General features: G+C 37.8%; 2 protein-coding genes across 3 annotated transcripts in view; both read left to right on the top strand.

The window, feature by feature from the left end:
- Positions 1-1615, top strand: part of frya (furry homolog a (Drosophila)) — a 38024-nt gene extending 36409 nt beyond the window's left edge. Inside the window, 2 exon segments of the mRNA XM_044119695.1 lie at positions 4-209; positions 305-1615. Coding sequence (XP_043975630.1) covers positions 4-209; positions 305-563 — 465 coding nt within the window. The 3' untranslated portion in view covers positions 564-1615.
- A 792-nt stretch (positions 1616-2407) lies between these two features.
- brca2 (BRCA2 DNA repair associated) lies at positions 2408-18356 on the top strand. Of its 2 annotated transcripts, XM_044119140.1 has the most exons (28): positions 2408-2566; positions 2905-3000; positions 3771-4004; positions 4100-4163; positions 4271-4323; positions 4422-4450; positions 4573-4684; positions 4766-4821; positions 5213-5276; positions 5448-6014; positions 6755-10330; positions 10964-12124; positions 12276-12374; positions 12456-12522; positions 12605-13056; positions 13140-13321; positions 13410-13597; positions 13698-13868; positions 14805-15177; positions 15253-15408; positions 15521-15668; positions 15741-15853; positions 15936-16131; positions 16232-16398; positions 16483-16621; positions 16716-16972; positions 17155-17283; positions 17863-18330. In XM_044119140.1, the coding sequence occupies exons 2-28, from the start codon at positions 2946-2948 to the stop codon at positions 18217-18219; spliced, it is 9165 nt and encodes a 3054-aa protein (XP_043975075.1). In that variant the 5' UTR covers positions 2408-2566; positions 2905-2945; the 3' UTR covers positions 18220-18330. The 2 variants fall into 2 exon arrangements, with proteins under 2 accessions (XP_043975075.1, XP_043975074.1); XM_044119139.1 differs by having other exon boundaries at positions 6755-12124; positions 17863-18356.
- Positions 18357-18971: the final 615 nt, after the last annotated feature.

Raw genomic sequence — 18971 nt, 5'->3', positions numbered from 1 at the left:
TAGCTTACAAATATGTCTAGAGAGCTAAATCAATTGAAGAGCAACCTGAGAACAGCAGCAGCCTCAGTGTCAAATGAGAAGATTTCTACTTTTGACACTTCCTGCTCTGAGACCATCCTGAGCTCCTCTGAAGCTGCTGTGCAGGCCATCCTCGAGGGCTTGAAGAACAATGAGTTTTCAAAAGCAATTCTCTATATTCGTGAATGCAGGTGTGATAAGTAAAACATTCTTTTTGATATTCATTCAGGGAATACCTTGTGTTATTTTACCCTAATTGCAAAGATATGTGGATGTTTGTTTGCAGAACAACGTGGCCTAATGACATCTTTGGCAACCACTCTGAGGATGAGATCCAAACATTACTGAACATCTACTTCAGACACCAAACTTTGGGTCAGACGGGAACATTTGCTCTGGTGGGCTCAAAGCAGGATCTGACAGAAATTTCTCTAAAGCTGATGGAACTCAACTGTGAGACTCGGGACATGATCCGACGGGCCCAGGGCTACAAAACCATTACCGCTTTTCTCCCAGACTCCAGGGTTTCAGGCTCAACTCTCTGATGGCGGTTTGGTAGCGCTCCAAACCTTACTACCTTGCTTGAGGCAGCTGCTGTTGTATCAGATTTTCACTAGAACTTAGCTCTTTGGCTTAGAATGACCCAAACTTTTGATCCTTCTCTGTCTCTGAGAATCGAAATTCTTGAAGTCAGGTCATTAGACATACAGCAACATTTTTCAGTTATTCAGTTAGCAGTTGTATCAAAATTATCCTTTTCTTGCACAAATAACAGAATGTCATGAGGCATATATATGCTGCTTAGATGAATAACTGCTCCATTTAGCAAACAACATACCAAAGTGAAGTTTTATTTTATTATTTCAATTTCTGAGGGAAAATGTGCAATCCTTTACTGAAGTGGAAGACCTTTTCTGTCTGTTGAAAGAATGCATTGGAAAACACTGTCAGAAGAGGGCAAAGGGATGAGTTGTTGTTTTATTGTGTTGAGTCCTTTGTGTGTGTTTGAGTGTGTTTAAATGTATTGATTGTGCACGAGTACGTGAATTAAATTATGACGACCATCACAGATGGAATTATCGATTCTGATTTGTATGAGTGGTTCATGTTAAAGTACTCTGATATGTGCAGATCTACTGTAATGTCAAGCCTGCAGCTACCAGGTGGTTTATCTGTTACTAAAAATATCTTACTGTACCTTAAACTGAGTAGCTTTTTGCAAATTATGTTCATTATTTATATTTCAAGCAAGAGAATAAATATATCTAGATTTATAGAAAAATATGTTTTGTTTTCTTTGTTATTCCTGCCAAGCTTGCATAATGTATGCACAGTAAAACAAATACTCTGAAAATATATATTTAGAAATTATTTTGACTGACAATGAATTGTAAATAGAGAAATGAGAGCTTTGCTCATTAGATTGTATTTTTGATGAAGGTAAACTCTACGTTGCAGGCAAAATGGGTATTTACATATTTATAAAGCTTCCACAATTGCTGTTATAATTTCTGGCCTTGTAAATACCTCCTGTCTTGGCAGCATATTATTTTGTTGTGTTCTCTGATCTTAATAAAACTTAAATTTGTTAACAAAATGTTTTTCTTGTCATTTTTTGAAGAAAAGCATTACACAGTTTGGACTCCACAGATTGTTTTGTGCCTGACCAGGAAGCATGCTATGAAAGTACCCAAAACAGTAAGAGAAGTAAACGAAAGGTGGAGAGTGAGAAGTATCAAGAAGAAAAAGACCTGACATAACTTGAGAAATGCATTATCCTTTAATTGGTTCATTAAATGGTTTCAAAACTTCCAGGGAATTAACTTGTTGGTCATGAATTAGTATTTTATATGTGCCAATATTTTTAGGAGTTTTCAGAGATACATTAATCAGAATTCTGACTCACTTCAGTTTCCAATTTCTGTAAAGCTTTGACCTGATTTGATTCTGACTGATTCTGAAAAGTGTAAGAAATAAAAAAACATTCACAAAATATTTTTGTTAGCGTTCCTGTAGTGAGCGTAAACAGTTGTTTACAAACAGAGCAGAACAATTGCTGCATTTTGTGAAAGATGCAAAGAAGATGCACAGAACCACATGAAGAATCCCTGTTCTAGACATAGTATTTAGATAGTTTAATGGATATTTTGGATATTGATAGTAATAATAATACATTTTATCTATAATGCCTTCTGCATCTCAAGGGGCGTATTGAACCAATATCTTAAATGATGCCCTCCACAATAAAAAAAAAGCATAAGAAGCTTAGAAATGGGATATTTTCTATTTGACTTTTTATTTGGTGTTTTTGTCCAAATTAAAATCATAAATGGACAGCTTTATTCCGGTCTCTTATTCTGAAGTCGAGTTGACTTCCGGAATACGGCGCGCGAGTTTTGGGTTTTGCTGCGTGAACTAACAGCTAGCAAACAAGCTGACTGTTGGTCAGTATTATTCATCTTTAAGTTTGGTGGGCTGTTGTCAACACTTACTTTGACGTTTCCCCTCAGCATGAGCGTAAACACTCTCGTACTTCGGAATGTAACGTGTAAGTTTAACTCCAACTCTATTTTTATGGCATAGTTTCATTTCAAATAGTTAGCAGTAGCAGCTTGTAGGGGAAACATGTTTAAGATTCCTAAAAGAGTAAGGCAATTTTTACTGCCAGAGACAGCTCTTATATGACTCTACTGGTTTGTCTGAAATATTGTATCTATCAGTCTTCAAGTTATTTAGTTATAATCGACTACGTTCTTTCCGAAAAGCCTTTGAACGCTTAGATTCAAATGATTCAAAGATATTCCTCCAGTAAGCCGTAAAAATTGTGTCCCAATATTTTTTCTGCATTTTAAATCTGGGTAACATTGCATTTTTTTTCCTTCCTAGGTGGTGTGTATAACTAACTCTAGGTGTTCGATTGCTGTGGAATGGATTCATGCATAAAAAACATGTACGATGCATTTAAAGATGATATCTGGAAAGGTGAGATTTGTCAACTGCTTCCTTTTTGAGCATATCATGTTTTACTTGTGTTCGTGTTCAAATAGAGGTGCATCTTCGTCAATAAAAGCAGCATTGAAAAGATAATTTATTTCAGTAATTTGAACATAAAGGTGAAGCTGAAATGAAAATTGTATAATCATTTGAAGAAAGTTCTTTAAACTCTTTTCTTGCCATTCAAATGTTTATGGCTTGGAACTATTTAAAATTCAAACTACAGAAAAAAGTGGAACGTTATAAAAGACAAGTTAATTTTTATGCTAAAATGTGTGCACATACCTAGAGAGAATAATCTGTCAGGACTCATTTTGTATTAGTTACTGTATTGATCAGTCTGTGGCTCTGGTGATAGGTTCAAGAGTCCCAGGTCTCTTTAATAGTGGACTTCATTTCGTGTGCATTGTTGGGCCTGGCTTGTTGCATTCTTTTCTTTAAGGTTGACCAAATTTTGCTCCATTGTCATAACACTCAAAATCAACAGAATTGAATGCTACTATCACAACATGAAATATTTAACTTTTTAGTTGTAAAAAAAATGCATTTATTTTGGCATAATATGTGACTATTCTGAGAGAGACTGGTAGGTAGCAATGTAAGCTCTAAAATATTCTACTTGATCAATGTGCCAAGAATACTTCATTGTAAATTCTAGTAGCGCAATCACCACAGTTTTGTTTTTATGAGATTCCAAAAAGCCATATATTGAGACAAAAGGAATGCATTTTTGTTTTGGCCTGTGTTTTATCGTTTAGAGCTGGGACCGTTGGACCCAAACTGGTTTGACGTACTGACAGCCCAAGCGTCTTTGAATGAAGGAGATGTTGCCGATAATGATGAGTTGTGCGCCAACCAAGAGGGACATTTCAAGGCTCCTCTGGAGAAGACGGCAGCAGAAAGCCAGCTGTTTTCAACCCCTAAAGTTTTCAGACACAGTCGAATTGTGTCACCAGACACTGAGGATGGTCCGTTGTTCACAGCTGCACAGGGTATAAACAATTAAATAATTAAGGCTATTCATTTTAGCTTAAATTTTTATGAAGTTAAACACCTAAAAACTACATGTCCCTTTCATTCTTTATAGAAAAAGAAACATTACCATGGATGCCAACGCAAAGTCCCTGTTTGTTTCAGCCGCCAAAACAGTGGTGAGTAAAACTTAAGATTTATTCACTTGTGCTGTTAGTAACTGGGTTTTCTTATTCTCGTCATTATAAAACAGAACTTGACTTTGTATCTGTTTTGTTTATTTTAGTGTCTCTAATTTAAAATGTGAAGGTGTTCAGCCTCAGAATGAGGAGAGTTTTGGTAAGCTGAAAATTTATTTAATCTAGATAGTGTTCATATCTTCACATGGTTTGTATGAAAAAAAGGAATTAGGCACATACCTACATTTATTATTTCAGATCTTCTGGGTTCCCCAGAGAAATCCTCCGTAAGTATAGTCGACAAGAAGCTGATTTTCTTTTCTTTTTTTTATTAGTGTCTTTCTAATCAAATTTAATAAATAGAAGCAAAAACATTTTCTGCCTTAATTTTATCCTCTGAACGAAACAGGCCAGCTATGCCAACCACATTTCTGAAAGTCTCGGCGCACAGATCAACCCTGACATTTCTTGGACCAGTTCTTTTAATACACCACCAGCTTTGCCATCTACTCTAATTTTATGTGAGTTGCTGAAACAATTGGCAAGTATTATTCTTAAATTATGAATAATTTACCATTTTGTGAATTTTTTTCATGTTTCAGCTAAAACTGATGAGAGTCCCTGTCCAGTGAGTGTTACTGCAGACAGAAAAGTTGTTGTGAGTACTCTGCATAGTTCAGTTACTTTGTATTACTACTACAATGAGTAGACTGACTAACTGATCAGTTATTGTAAATCGTAATATCTAACATTTAAAAAGTGTGTAATTCAGTCAGCCTTTAGAGATTGGTTTGAATTTGGGCAAAGACATGATTGACAGACATGTTACACTTGTGATTTGTGAAACCCTGCCACAGGTCCACCCTGATATTAATTTATTTACACATTCTGAGCTTTAGTATGAGCTTTGACGACCAAAAGTGTAAAATATTGTTTCCCACAACACTAGAAGATTTGACAAAAACAGATGTCTGTTATGTTAACAATACTATATTGGCTTGATATATTGTATTACATACAAATCTGTGTTTTTTCTTTTTCCTTTCAAGTTTGTACGAAAGCTTTTCCCTTCACTTTCGAATTCCTCCCTTAAGACATCAAGGACTTCCCTAGGTAATTACTTTTTTTACACCATCTACTCATCTACTCAAGTAATACATTATTTTAGTCATTTTAGATAAAAATGAATAAATATGGATTGCATAGGGGCTTTTATATTTGTTGTTGCACGGGAGTGTACTCATCATAATACTAAGTATTGTATGTTTGTGCTGTAATAAATAGGTCCAGTTTTCCCTGTGACTGATACCTGCTTCGAGTCTCCATTGAACCAGAGTGAAAATCATCAACAACAGAAAGTTCCAGATGCTCTGGAAGGAGACGTTTATAGCGCAGATGCACCTAAAACGTTCTTTGCAAATAGTAGTTCTGCTCTGAGAAAAGTGAAACCTGACAGAGTTAAACGTAAGCAAATAATTCAGACAAATGTAGATGTCTGCAGCCATGAAAATACCTCAAACTCAGACAATGCTGCATCCAGTGAAGAGGCTATTGCTGATCTAGAATCTGGGGGTTTGCCTTCAACGCCACTGGTGAAAACTGGAGATACTGCAATCAGCCAGTGGTCTCCTCTAAGTCTATCTGAAATCTCATCTTCTGCTGTGGGAAGCAATATGACACTTTTAGGGGACACTGACTCTGTGCAACCAACCAGGCCAACATTGAAAATGACTGATTCTGGATTTACTCAAAAAAAGAGAAAGTTTGTTTACACTATCACAACCACAAAATCTCCAGCTTGTGGCCAAGACTTCCAGACAACAGATCCCTCACTCAAGATTTCAGAGTCTGGTAAGACATTTATTTTCCAAGTTTTATGTAAGAATATGAAGGTTTCTGCATATGGACTGGTCATCTTGCCTCTTTTTCATCCCCATTTTGTGCCTTTTCAGGTTTGATTTATTGTTGTCCCAAAATTTTCAGGAACAAAACAAAGCCATCTGCCACATAAATGTTTTGTAATGAGCATGCATTATTTCGTTCTTGTGTTGCTTTGACAACTGTCAGCTTTAAATAATTTGTTATATTCTTATTAGCCTTCTGCATGAAAATGTGACTGTTTGGCTAAAATATAGATAAAATTGTGTTTAATGATGTTGAACTAAAAATCATTTACTATAGTAAATGATTATGCACATAATCATTTATGTGATTATGTGCATAATCACATAAATTATGTACTTGTTAATTCTAGAGTTAACAAGTAGGTGCAATTACAATGTATTCCTATTGCGTTGACGTTATCTTTCTCTGATTTAAAAAAAAAAATAATTGTTTAATGCTCTTAAAAATACCAAAAAAAAGAATTCCATATAAAGCCAAAGATTAATAAAATATTTGTACATGGGTACAAAATAGAAAGAGAAAGAGACAAGATGGTTGTATGTTTATGCTAAATTAAGGAACAAATAGTTAAGGAACAAATAGTTGAAGAGGCAAATATATTGAGCCATTTTAGAAATGTGACCAAAAAATTTCTCCCTGCACTATAACTAATTGGTCCTTGTTTTTGTTTGTATGCTTTCATTTAGAACAACAAAACAGCAAGTCATTTATGAACACCCCAGATAAAGAAGCGTGTCAGAGGACTAAAAATCAAAGAATTATTGTGGAGGAAACCATTGATTCCTCTCTTGGAACAAAACTCCAGGATATTGACATGTCACAACTTTGTCGAGATTTTGCACAGGACTTCAGCCAAATGACAGACTTAAAACCTGTGGAGAACATGCAAAGGAACTTCTCTCCTGCAGTGTGTCTGTCTGCTTTGAAACAAGCAAAACAGAACAGAAAGCCAGCTAACTTTCCCAATGATTACAGTTGTATCAGTAAAAACAGACTCATCCCTACCAGTAATCAACCATGCTCGATCAGTGAAGTCACTATGATTGACAGCGGATTCCAATCAGGTGTAGCAGATGTCAGCCATATGACTTCCTCATCATTTGGTCTTCCGCTTTTAGAGAATGTTGGCCAAAACCAACCAAAGCTGAGTTTCAAAACTGGTATGCATAATTTTCCCTCAACTAATGGAAGTGGAAAGCCAAAATTTGATGTTGAAGTGCCTGTGCAGAGGTCTGGCACAGGGCAGGCTCTGGACCATGAAAAGGAAATTGAGTTGCACATAGCAAGCATATCAACAGATCAATTATGGGACAGAGAAGAAGCTGTTGGTGAAAGTAAAAGCAGCCAGCCACAAAAAACTCCTGTTTTTCTTCTGCCTGCTGATGCATCAGGATTCAGAACCTCCTCAAATAAAGACATCCCCATTTCCCTTGCTAACCTGGAAAAAGCAAAGTGTTTCTTTGAAGTGACTGAAGATAAAAAGTCTTCTCTTGATAACTGCACCAAATCCTACCATGGCATTATTTATAAAAGTAATTCAATTTGTGAAAAAGCAACAGATACATCATCGAACTCAAGCCTGCCCGCCTGTGCTGGAAAGTCATTTGGAAATGTCAGTTCCCAATTAACAGCCTCAGAAAAAGCCGATGTGTCTGAACTTTGCACTCTCTTGGAAGAGGCAGACAGCCAATTTGAGTTTACACAGTTCAAATCTACAAAAAAGCTACCAGAACATCAACATAATCACAGTCTTCCACAAAAAGAAGACAAGGATCTTGACCCTGCTCTTCTTGCAGATTTAGACTTTGACGACAGCTTTAGTTCTGAAGGTGGAAAGCACTCCTTAGTCATGATGAATAACAAAGTCGCCTCAGTCTTAGAAAATAGGACACATGGAGAAACAGCAAAAGCCATAAATCAGTGCACAGGAGTGTCAGATTTACTGGAAAGGGAAACTCCTTTAAATTCTTTGTCAGGAAACATTTCTGAAGAGAGGGAATTTCTAAAGTTTGATAAGCCAAATATTCTTCCTGGGGCTGAGGATACTGAAGCTAGATATCTGGAGAAAAACAAAGGTGTGATCCATAGTGAGGCCTTTAGGACAGCAGGTGGAAATGTTTTGCATGTCTCTAAAAAGTGTCTGAACAAAGCCAAGGCTTTGTTTGCAGATCTGGAGAGTAACTTGACAGATCAGAAACCTTCTGATAAGCAGAACGGGAAAAATGCTGCCATAACAGAACAGAAATGTAACAGGGATTCTGACACGTCCAGAAAGGACTCAGAAAGAAAGAAGGAAAACTGGGATGTCGGAAGCAAAATTGAGAATTGCTTTTCCAAATTAGAAGGGGTTGTCTGTTCAAATAAAAATGTTAGAAACAAGAGCGACACCAAAAGTGTGAAAAATAATGAAATTGACACAATAATCTGTGAAAATGGGTTCAGAAAGGCCAGTGGGAAAGGAATCTCAATTTCTGCTAACTACATGCAAGAGGCAGATGCATTTTTCAAAGACTGCCATGTAATGGAGCACAAAGAAAGTAACAAAAGCTTTTCAAACTACAAAAGCCCTCAGGTCAGCATTTCTAAGAAGAGTGTCACTGGATGCACTAAACTTGAAAATGTAAATACAGCCGTGGTCTCACATCACACAAAAGGACGACGTCTGAATGAAGTGGAAAGAAATGGCAAGTTTACAGCAGCTTTGAAAAATGAGGATGAAAAATCTTTTCCGACTTCAAAGCCATTCGCTATGCTTCACCCATCAAAGAGCACGGATTCATCTGCTTTTGAAGAGCTGTGCACAGGTGATGGGTTTTGTACTGCTGCTGGGAAGAACATTAGTGTGTCTGCTGTTGCTATGAAAAAAGATGAATCTCTTTTGAATCACATTCACGCACCCGAGGAGATAAACAAAGAAACTAATGAAAAAGAAAAGGCTTTGAAAACAAAATGCCTTGGTGATAAGATATCGAACCTTGATGCTGGTGGTTTCCAAGTTGTTAATGGAAAAAAATGTGCAATTTCATCAACACCTTTAAAGAAAGCAACTCTGCTAAAAGAATCTGAAAAATCACAAGATGAAATTTGTATTTCCTCTCACCAATCCAGTTCCAAGATACCAGTTATCCCAGTTACTAACCTCTGGAGTTGTGGTTTTTCTACAGCCAGTGGTAAACCTGTTGTCTTGTCATCTGTGGCCTTGGAGAAGACTCAGACACTGTTTAGTGACATCAGTTTGAACATGGATAAGGTGGCAGAATCTGCTCCAGTTAAACAGGATAAGAAACATCAAACAGAACCAGAAAAAATATGCTCTGGTTTCACAACTGCAGGAGGAGCAAACGACCAAATGTCACAGGAAAAATTTTATGATTTGGTTTTAGCCAAAGCAGTGGAAGATGAAGATGCTCTCTCCACCAACGGTGTTCTGGAAAGCAACAATGTAATGTTGGGGAGTGTGGGGAGCAAGAAGGAAGATGAAAAACCTCATGCAGATCAAAGATTTAGAACACACACACCTGTAGAGGCTGTGAAAGGATGCTTCAAGGATGCAGATAAACAAGAGAAACACAAAGAGAACCTTGTACCACAAGCAAGCTGTGGATTTAAGACAGCCAGTGGGAAAAAAGTTGAAATTTCATTTGAAGCTCTGAAGAAAGCAGAAAACTTGTTAGGTGACTGTGTAGGAGTCATGGATACAGTGAATGCAGCACTGCCAGAATCCAAGGCTATTGATCTTCCAGTCAGAAATGATGGATTTCAATCTGCCAGCGGTAAACCTGTAGCACTTTCATCAGAGGCCCTTCAAAAGGCAAAATCTCTCTTCAGTGACATCGGTTTCAGAGCAGAAGACTCTTCACAGATGAGGAGCAATAATCAAGACGGTAGCAACAATACAGAGAAAATGTCTTGTGGTTTCACAACTGCAAGAGGAGAAAAAGTTGATGTGTTGCAGAAAAATCTTCAGAAGGCAAAAGTACTTTTCAAAGAACTTGACGATCAGGTTTTAACCAAAGCAGCGCAGGAGAAAAATGCTTTCTTTGCAGGCTGTGATATGGACATTAATAAGGAAATGTTGGAAAATGACTTAAAAGGTAAAGTACATATGCAGAGGAGCAGAAAGGCAAGTGTTGCAAAATGTTACACAGATGATGAGATGAGGGTAAGCATTTCTATACCTCAGTGCTCCAGCAATGCAAACAAACAAATGGAACAAAGAGAAAACATTTTACCGCAAGCAAGCTGTGGATTTCAAACAGCCAGTGGGAAAAGAGTGAATGTTTCATCTGAAGCCCTAAAGAAAGCAGGAACCCTGTTTAATGAGTTTGAAGGAATTCAGGGTAAAACAAATGCAATGTCATCACAGTCCCAGTCTTCGGCTCTTTCCTTCAGAATCTGTGGGTTTCATTCTGCCAGCGGTAAACCAATGGCACTTTCCACTGAGGCTGTTCAAAAGGCTAAATCCCTCTTTGGTGACATCACTTCCAGTGCGGAGGACTCAGATTTTTCACAGATAGTAAAAGCTCATGGGGAACAAGACAGTCGAAGCAAAACTCAGAAAATATGTTGTGGTTTTACAACCGCAAAAGGAGAAAAAGTTGATGTGTCGCAGAAAAATCTTCAAAGGGCAAAATTCCTCTTCAAAGAAGTTGATGATTTAGCTTTAACAAAAGCAATGCAAGATGCAGATCATTTTTTTAACCAAGAGGAAGGTTGGACTATGGACAGTAACAGTGAAAAATCATCAGAACAAATTAATACGGCGCCCGTTAATGAAAGGGGCAGCATAAAGGGAAACATGTCCAAACCCAGAACAAATACCGGCAGTATTTGTGAAGAGCCTGAAAGTGGTTCCATCAAAGCAAAACAGAGTGAAGGTGGATTTCAGACAGCAAGTGGGAAAAGAGTGGATGTTTCATCTGAAGCCCTAAAGAAAGCAGGAACCCTGTTTAATGAGTTTGAAGGAATTCAGGATAAAACAAATGCAATGTCATCACAGTCCAAGTCTTCGGCTCTTTCCCTCAGAAACTGTGGGTTTCATTCTGCCAGCGGTAAACCAATGGCACTTTCCACTGAGGCTGTTCAAAAGGCTAAATCCCTCTTTGGTGACATCACTTCCAGTACGGAGGACTCGGATTTTTCACAGATAGTAAACGCTCATGGGAAACAAGACAGTCGAAGCAAAACTCAGAAAATATGTTGTGGTTTTACAACCGCAAAAGGAGAAAAAGTTGATGTGTCGCAGAAAAATCTTCAAAGGGCAAAATTCCTCTTCAAAGAAGTTGATGATTTAGCTTTAACAAAAGCAATGCAAGATGCAGATCATTTTTTTAACCAAGAGGAAGGTTGGACTATGGACAGTAACAGTGAAAAATCATCAGAACAAATTAATACGGCGCCCGTTAATGAAAGTGGCAGCATAAAGAGAAACATGTCCAAACCCAGAACAAATACCGGCAGTATTTGTGAAGAGCCTGAAAGTGGTTCCATCAAAGCAAAACAGAGTGAAGGTGGATTTCAGACAGCAAGTGGGAAAACGGTTGCTGTTTCAGCTGAAGCTCTGTCGAGGTCAAAACGTCTGCTGAGTGAAAACAAAGCAGATGAGGAGAGCCCTTGTGTTTTTGCTGCAAGTGGTAAACCATTTTCACATGAGGCCTTACAGAAAGCAAAGACTTTCTTTAGGAGTGGAGTGAAGTCATTACCTTCAGCAGCAGACAGCCGAAGTGACGACCACGTAGATGAAAAGTCACACTTGTCAATTTGCAATTTAAATACTAAAAGCAGCAACCAGAGATCTGACCTTATACAAACAAATAAATCTTCAGATCCAAAATTTCAGTTGCTAAACCTCGCTGGCTGTACAGAAACACAGCACAAGTTTCTTGCCCAGGAAGCTTTAGATTGCACAAAAGCCTTACTAGAAGATGAAGTTCTAGCTGGTCAAAGTCTGTTGACGACTTCAGAAAATTTGCAACTGCTAGATGACCAAGATTTAAACAAAAAATCAGCTGAAGAGGACAAAGGGAGGAAAAGAAGAAGTGCTGAAGATCTCACTGGTAAGTATTACACCTTAAATGGTTCAATAAATAAATACTGTTATTAAAAATAAATTCTCATCTGCAGTTTATTAAATTTGAGGACATTTGGTAAAATCTTTTGAAGTGTTGTGTAAAATCTAAGATGGTTTTCTTAACTATTGCAATGTAGCTCAGCCACCTTCTAAAAGAAGGTTACTGGAAGAATTTGACAGAACCGCTGAAAATTCCCGAGGTTCTGGACTCCACCCAGTGAAAAGTGGCCCAAATGGTAAAACACTCGTGCTTCTGTTGCTTGTCTAAAACTGAATATATTCTAACTTTTAAATTACATTTTTCCTGTTTCATCAAGGGTTAATGGACAGGGGTGTTTTCAGGTATGGCGCCTTTCTTCATCCAAACATTACAAAGCCAAACAGGTGAGTTATTTGAGTTGCTGTGTTTTTCCAACAGACTGATAGATTTTACCATCCTCTTGTGATGTATTGTTATTTTCCACAGGGATACAAAAAGCTTTGTGGACACAAGAGTACAAAGGACAATCCAAATGCCACATTCTGACCAAGGAGATTGTCGATCTGCAGCCTGCAGGATGCCGACATTTGTCCCACCATTTTTCAAAAACGCAAAGAGAGATCCACTCAATAAACCAGAGGCCAGAGACCGCAAAAAAGTGCCTGCGTTTGTTCCACCGTTCAAAAAACAAAGGGTTGTCCAGCAAGAAAGTTCCCCTAAACAGCAGGAGGACAATAAGCAGCATCACTCTTTATGTTTGGGGACCAACAGCAAAACAGATGCACCACTTACTAAAACAACCCAAAGCTGTGAAGAAGTTGTCACTTTAGTCAACTCTTCAAACACTAAGACGATTAATCAAAATGTTCCTCTAAAGGTGGGATCTGTCAGCTCTACTGAAATGCTACATGTGGATGATAAGCTTTCCGAAAGCCCAGGTAGAGTGATAGTTTTAACGTAAATTTACTTGAAAGGCTCTGGATTTCCTGCATATTGGTATAATAATAAAATCTATTAACAGACAGGACTGAGAACATTGGACTGGCCCGGGACATGCAGGACATGAGGATTAGGAAAAAGAAGCGGCAGACCATTCGACCGCTGCCTGGGAGCTTATTTCTGACAAAAACCTCAGGGGTGGCGAGAATCCCATTAAAAGCTGCAGTCAGTGGAAATATCCCAGCAAGATACTCGCCCCAAGAGGCAAGGCCACAACGCTGACATCTTCTTCTTCTCTAACTCATGTTGTTTCCAGCCAGCAGCACTTCACTTATATGTTGTTCTGTTTCAGCTGTATGAGTGTGGAGTCCATAAGTATGTTCCAGAGATCACCGGTGCGAACGCTGAATCATTTCGCTTCAATTTGCTGCAATTCGTCAAACAAGAAACGTTAGCCGATGGCGGTGGTGTTCAACTCGCTGATGGAGGCTGGTTGATCCCCAGTGATGACTGGACAGCAGGAAAAGAAGAATTCTATAGGTATTAATGAAATTCCCTGATTTTAGAGTAATTATCACATTGGGTACAGACTCCTATCTTTGGTCACTTCTTGCTTAATATGGTGAACTGTTTTCCACAGAGCATTATGTGACACTTCTGGAGTGGATCCCAAACTGATCAGTGAGCAGTGGGTGTACAATCACTACAGGTGGATTGTGTGGAAGCAGGCCTCCATGGAGAAATCCTTTCCAGAAACAATGGGCAGCCTTTGCCTCACCCCAGAGCAGGTTCTCCTCCAGCTTAAGTACAGGTACATGTGGGTTACTGAAGTTACACACATTTACAGCTGCAGAAATAATGTTCTGATAATTTAATCATAAGTACTTTAGCAATGAGCCAAACACTACTTTGTTAAACATTAGTTTGCCAATTAATATAAAGATTCCTTATTAAAGTGTAATTCAGTTTTTTGCTAAAAATTAATCTAAAATTTACCTGATTATTTATTACATTTTTTTATTTAATAGTAAAGTAAAATTTCAGAAAATGCTTATTTGAGTACTCAAAGATATGATGTTGATGCCTTTAGATATTTTGTTTTGATCTTGCAAAAATGTAATTAAAAAAAGCAAAAATGTTTGCATATAATAAATATTTGAATGTCTAAAATAAATAAATGGTTTTTATAAGTTTTTCTTATTTAAATTATTTAAAGATATACTTTTATCTTTGGTTTGAGAATTCACAATATTTTGCAACTCTTGAGTGTCTTTGAGCAGCTGACAGAACATGGAGATATAATGCATCTTTATGTAAAGAAGTGCAGCTATTACACAACTTTTTTGGACTATAGAGTATAATATCAAGACTTTTAAAATGCACCTTTATTTCTTAAACTGGATCTGCTTTAAATGACTGATAAATAATAGAAACTCCTGTTCCATTTGGACTTTTTACTCACCTGTTCCATTTGGACTTTTTACTCACAAACTTTCGCCCTTATTTAAAATGACTGTGCAATTCATAATATTTATAATATATGTTCATTCAGATGCTAAAAAATTTATGAAATTGCTTCGTGTCATAGATCAGCTCCATTTTTGTTCTGGAATTTAGTTTGAAAATCAATCTGAGTCTAGAGAAGCATGGAATTTTGACCTGAAACTCATAAAAGGACCTTGCATTATAAAATTTGAAAAACAAACATTGAGAAATCTTCTGATAAATAATTTTCTTTTATTTCTAGATATGACGTAGAGGTGGACCACAGCCGCAGACCAGCTTTGAGGAAGATCATGGAAAGAGATGATACGCCGGCCAAAACTCTTGTTCTCTGTGTGTGTGAGATCATCTCTAAAGGTCACCTCCTACATGCTCAGAGCTGCAGTGACACCAAGATGTCACAAAGTGCTGAAACTAAGGTGGAAACTCCAGTTGCGGTTGTGTGGCTTACAGATGGCTGGTATGCCATCAAAGCTCAGCTGGATGAACCATTGACTGCAATGCTTCACAAAGGTCGGCTTGCTGTTGGTGGCAAATTGATAATCCATGGAGCGCAACTGATTGGACCACAAGATGGTTGCTCACCATTGGAGGCACCGGATTCTTTAATGTTGAAGGTATTTGAATAACCCAGAGTAGAGTCTTTATTATGTTGTTTACACTGAAATAGATAACATGTCATTTTTATTTAGATATGTGCCAATAGCACTAGGCGTGCACGGTGGGATGCTAAGCTGGGATTTCACACAGATCCACGACCATTTCTGCTTCCAGTCTCCTGCTTGTATAGTAATGGAGGTCCAGTAGGATGTGTTGACATCTTCATACTGAGAAGCTATCCCATTCAGGTGTGTAGAGAAAAATCTATTTGTATCTTTTTACTCATATTTGTGGATGCTTCATAACTATTTGTCCTGCTGACTGTATGTTTTTTTGTTTTTTTTTCTTTTGTTTTTCCAGTGGATGGAGAGGAAATCAGATGGAGGTGTTGTGTTTAGATCTGTTCGGGCAGAAGAGAAGGAGGCGAGACGATTCAACAGCCACAAACAGAAAGCAGTAGAGTTGCTGTTTGCCAAAGTTCAAGCTGAATTTGAAAAAGAAGAAGAAGGTAGATGCTCTAAATTCCACTTTTAATGGGAAATGTAAATGTGGAGATGCTTTAACATGTTGTCACGTTCAGGGAGTATCAAATGTCAGCGCAGAAGGCAAACGGTCGGCAAGCAGGATATCGGGAATTTGCAGGAAGGAGAAGACTTGTATGAAGCACTTGGAGATGACCCTGTTTATTTGGAGGTAATGTGAAATTCTCTTCAAATGTTTAGGTTTGCTTCCCTTGTGACCATTTCTAACAAACTTGCCTATATTTCTGTCTTAGGCTCATTTAAGTGAACAACAGCTGGAGAGTCTTCAGGCCTACAGGCGCTCACTGATGGAGAAGAAGCAGGCTGAGCTGCAGGACAGATATTGGCGTGCTCTGGATGCAGAGGACAATGAAATGAGCTGTCCAAAAAGAGATGTGACACCTGTATGGAGACTTTGCATCGCTGACTCAAGGATTCAGTCCAGCTGCGGTCTGTCTTGTTGTGGTGTTTTCTATTTTATCTCTGTTTCTTTAACTTATTCATCCTTTTGTGTAAATGTCCTTTTTTTCTTCTTCCTTGCATCTTGTAGTTTATCAGTTAAACCTTTGGCGGCCTTCTTCAGACCTCCAGTCTTTGCTGAAGGAAGGTCGTCGATTCAAAGTGTATAATCTTGTTGCCTCTGATGGAAAGAAACGTAGCAGCGTTGAAACTGTTCAGCTGACCGGGACGAAGAAGACACAGTTCCAGGAACTTCAGGTTTTGCATTACACAAAATACCATCTTTAACTTATAATTGATAAAGGAAATATTTTCAATGACTTGACTAAATTTTTCACTCAGGTGTCACAAGAATGGGTGTCATCGCATTTTCGGCAAAGAATCTCCACAGATTTTGTAGATCTTCAGAATGAGGAATTCAAGCCTCTGTGTGGAGAAGTTGATCTCACAGGATTAGTCATCAGTGTTGTAGATCAACAGGGTAAGCACTTGTGTGTGTGTGTCTTTTTTTTTTTTCCTTCTTTTGCTCTTAGTTATATTGTTGACTATATGTTGATCTGCATATTCATACACAGGCTCCTCTCCTGCATTTTATTTGGTTGATGGGAAAAAGAATTTTGTGAAAGTGCGCTGCTTCAGCAGCTTGACTCAGGCTGGCCTTGAAGACATAGTGAAACCACGTGTTCTTTTGGCACTGAGTAACCTGCAGCTCAGAGGCCAGTCTATACACCCCACTCCGGTTCTGTATGCTGGGGATCTTACTGCCTTCTCTACAAACCCCAAAGAGATTCATCTACAGGAATCCCTCAACCAACTCAAAAACGTGGTACAGGTACAGTGCTGGAAACTGAAAGTCTCCTCTGAGGCAGACGTGCTTTACAAGCTGTTTTCTGTTTCTGTATACTTTCTTACATCCAAATCACACATAACATCTATTAATCTTTCTCTGTTTTATTTTCATCACATTGGTCTAAGTACCAAGTTGCTTTAATGTCACTGTTTGCATTGTTTTAGGGTCAGGACAACTTCTTTTTGACTGCTGAGGAAAAGCTTGCCCATTTAATCAAGTCTGATGGATCCTGCTCTTCATCCTTGCAACCTCAAATGCCAGTCGCTGCAAGAAGACAAGACTCAAAGACAAACGTGAGTTGATATCGTGCCTTGCTAAAGTATCCATCCTCCTCAATCGCTCTACTATATATTATGTTACAACCATAAATATGATGTGTTAGATAAACACAAATTAGTACATAACTGTACAGGGAGTGCCTGCCTATGGTTGTTGATTGACAAATCCATCTGAGCAGAAATAGTCTGCAGCTTCTTCACTGTTAACCAAGGGTCTCATGGCCAGGTCTTCACATCCTATCTATATTTTACACTGAGAAAAAATTACACATAGGTGGACTCTTGTTTTCTAGTTAGATAACTTACAAAGATATTAGTTATATGTAATTAATAATTTCAAGATAAATGGGAGTGAATACTTGTCTCAGCTTGGCTTTTCACAATTTCATTTGTAAAAATGTTTTAAATTATTCATTATTTTTGTTTTAATGTCACAATTTTGCTTTGTTATGCTGGTCTGACTCATTAAATACATAGAAATGTGTCTTCAGAAAATGTAACTAGATGAAGGGGTAGGAATACCTTTACAAGGCTCTGTACATTTCTTCTAACCCTTTGATGCCTAATGAGAGCTGAAAACATCTTTTCATGCAGATGGCCTTTCTGAAACCAATCAAAAGCCTCGGATCGTTTACACCTGTCAGCAGTAACCTTCCTGTTGCAACATCTTCAACAGAAAAAGACCCCAAAAGCTTGAAAAGAAAAAGAGCTTTGGATTACCTTTCTCGCATCCCGTCTCCACCACCCATCTCCCCCCTCGGCTCAGTGGTGTCTCCTTGTGTAAATAAAACATTCAACCCACCTCGAAGGTCTGGGGCCCCTAGCACTTTAAAGCCTGTACAGACTGCTACACCAAAATCGACTGATTCTCTGGTGGATGATGAATGGGTGAATGATGACGAACTGGTTATGATTGATACTCAGGCGTTGCATGTTGGCAATTTATTTTAGTTTTTATATATTAAAACTATACAAAGAAATAAATGTGAAAACTTAAAGTTGCTTAAAATCCTGTGGTTGTATTTGTCATGTCCTTATACATATTAAAGTAGTGAAATTGCTCTTCACATTAAAAGTCATTACTTCTGCACTTGTCTCTTTTATTGACTCTTGCTTGAACTATAAGTTTAAGCTTTTAGTTTTTGGAATCTGGAATTCAGACTCGGCTGCTCCTTTTTGATATATACATAGTCTAGCTACTACAACTTTAAAATCCAATATGGCCTTGCATGTAAAATTTAGTAGCAGACAAGGTGTGTATTTGCACTTTTGTATCATTTTTAAACTATTATTACTGTATTACTAATTATAGAATTTTGTTAAGTGGTTTTGATGCCAATGCCTTTTCATAAATAGTCTTGTATAACATGTGGTATTACTATACCACATGTTATATATTATATGGTTTAGAAAAATGTATCACACCTATGTGATAATGATTGATTTGCAGCACTGTAATATGTGGTATAAAAATCTGGCCATTGCTTCATCAAAGGAAAATTTGTTTTAAAATTGAAGGACACCCAATCTGAAAACTTTTATGAATCATGCTGTAATAATAATATGGTCAGATCAGCCAAAAACACCACCTCTAACAATGACCACACTCTGAATCATAAATATAGACTTACCATCAAGTTGAAGGTAGTTTTCCACAGTTTAATACAACTGAATTGAGAAATACTTTTACACATAAGTCTATT

Source organism: Gambusia affinis, linkage group LG06, assembly GCF_019740435.1.
Source record: "Gambusia affinis linkage group LG06, SWU_Gaff_1.0, whole genome shotgun sequence".
NCBI classification, from domain to species: Eukaryota; Metazoa; Chordata; class Actinopteri; order Cyprinodontiformes; family Poeciliidae; genus Gambusia; species Gambusia affinis.
The sequence above is the reverse complement of the archived record's forward strand: the minus strand, read 5'-3'. Positions and strand labels throughout refer to the sequence as shown.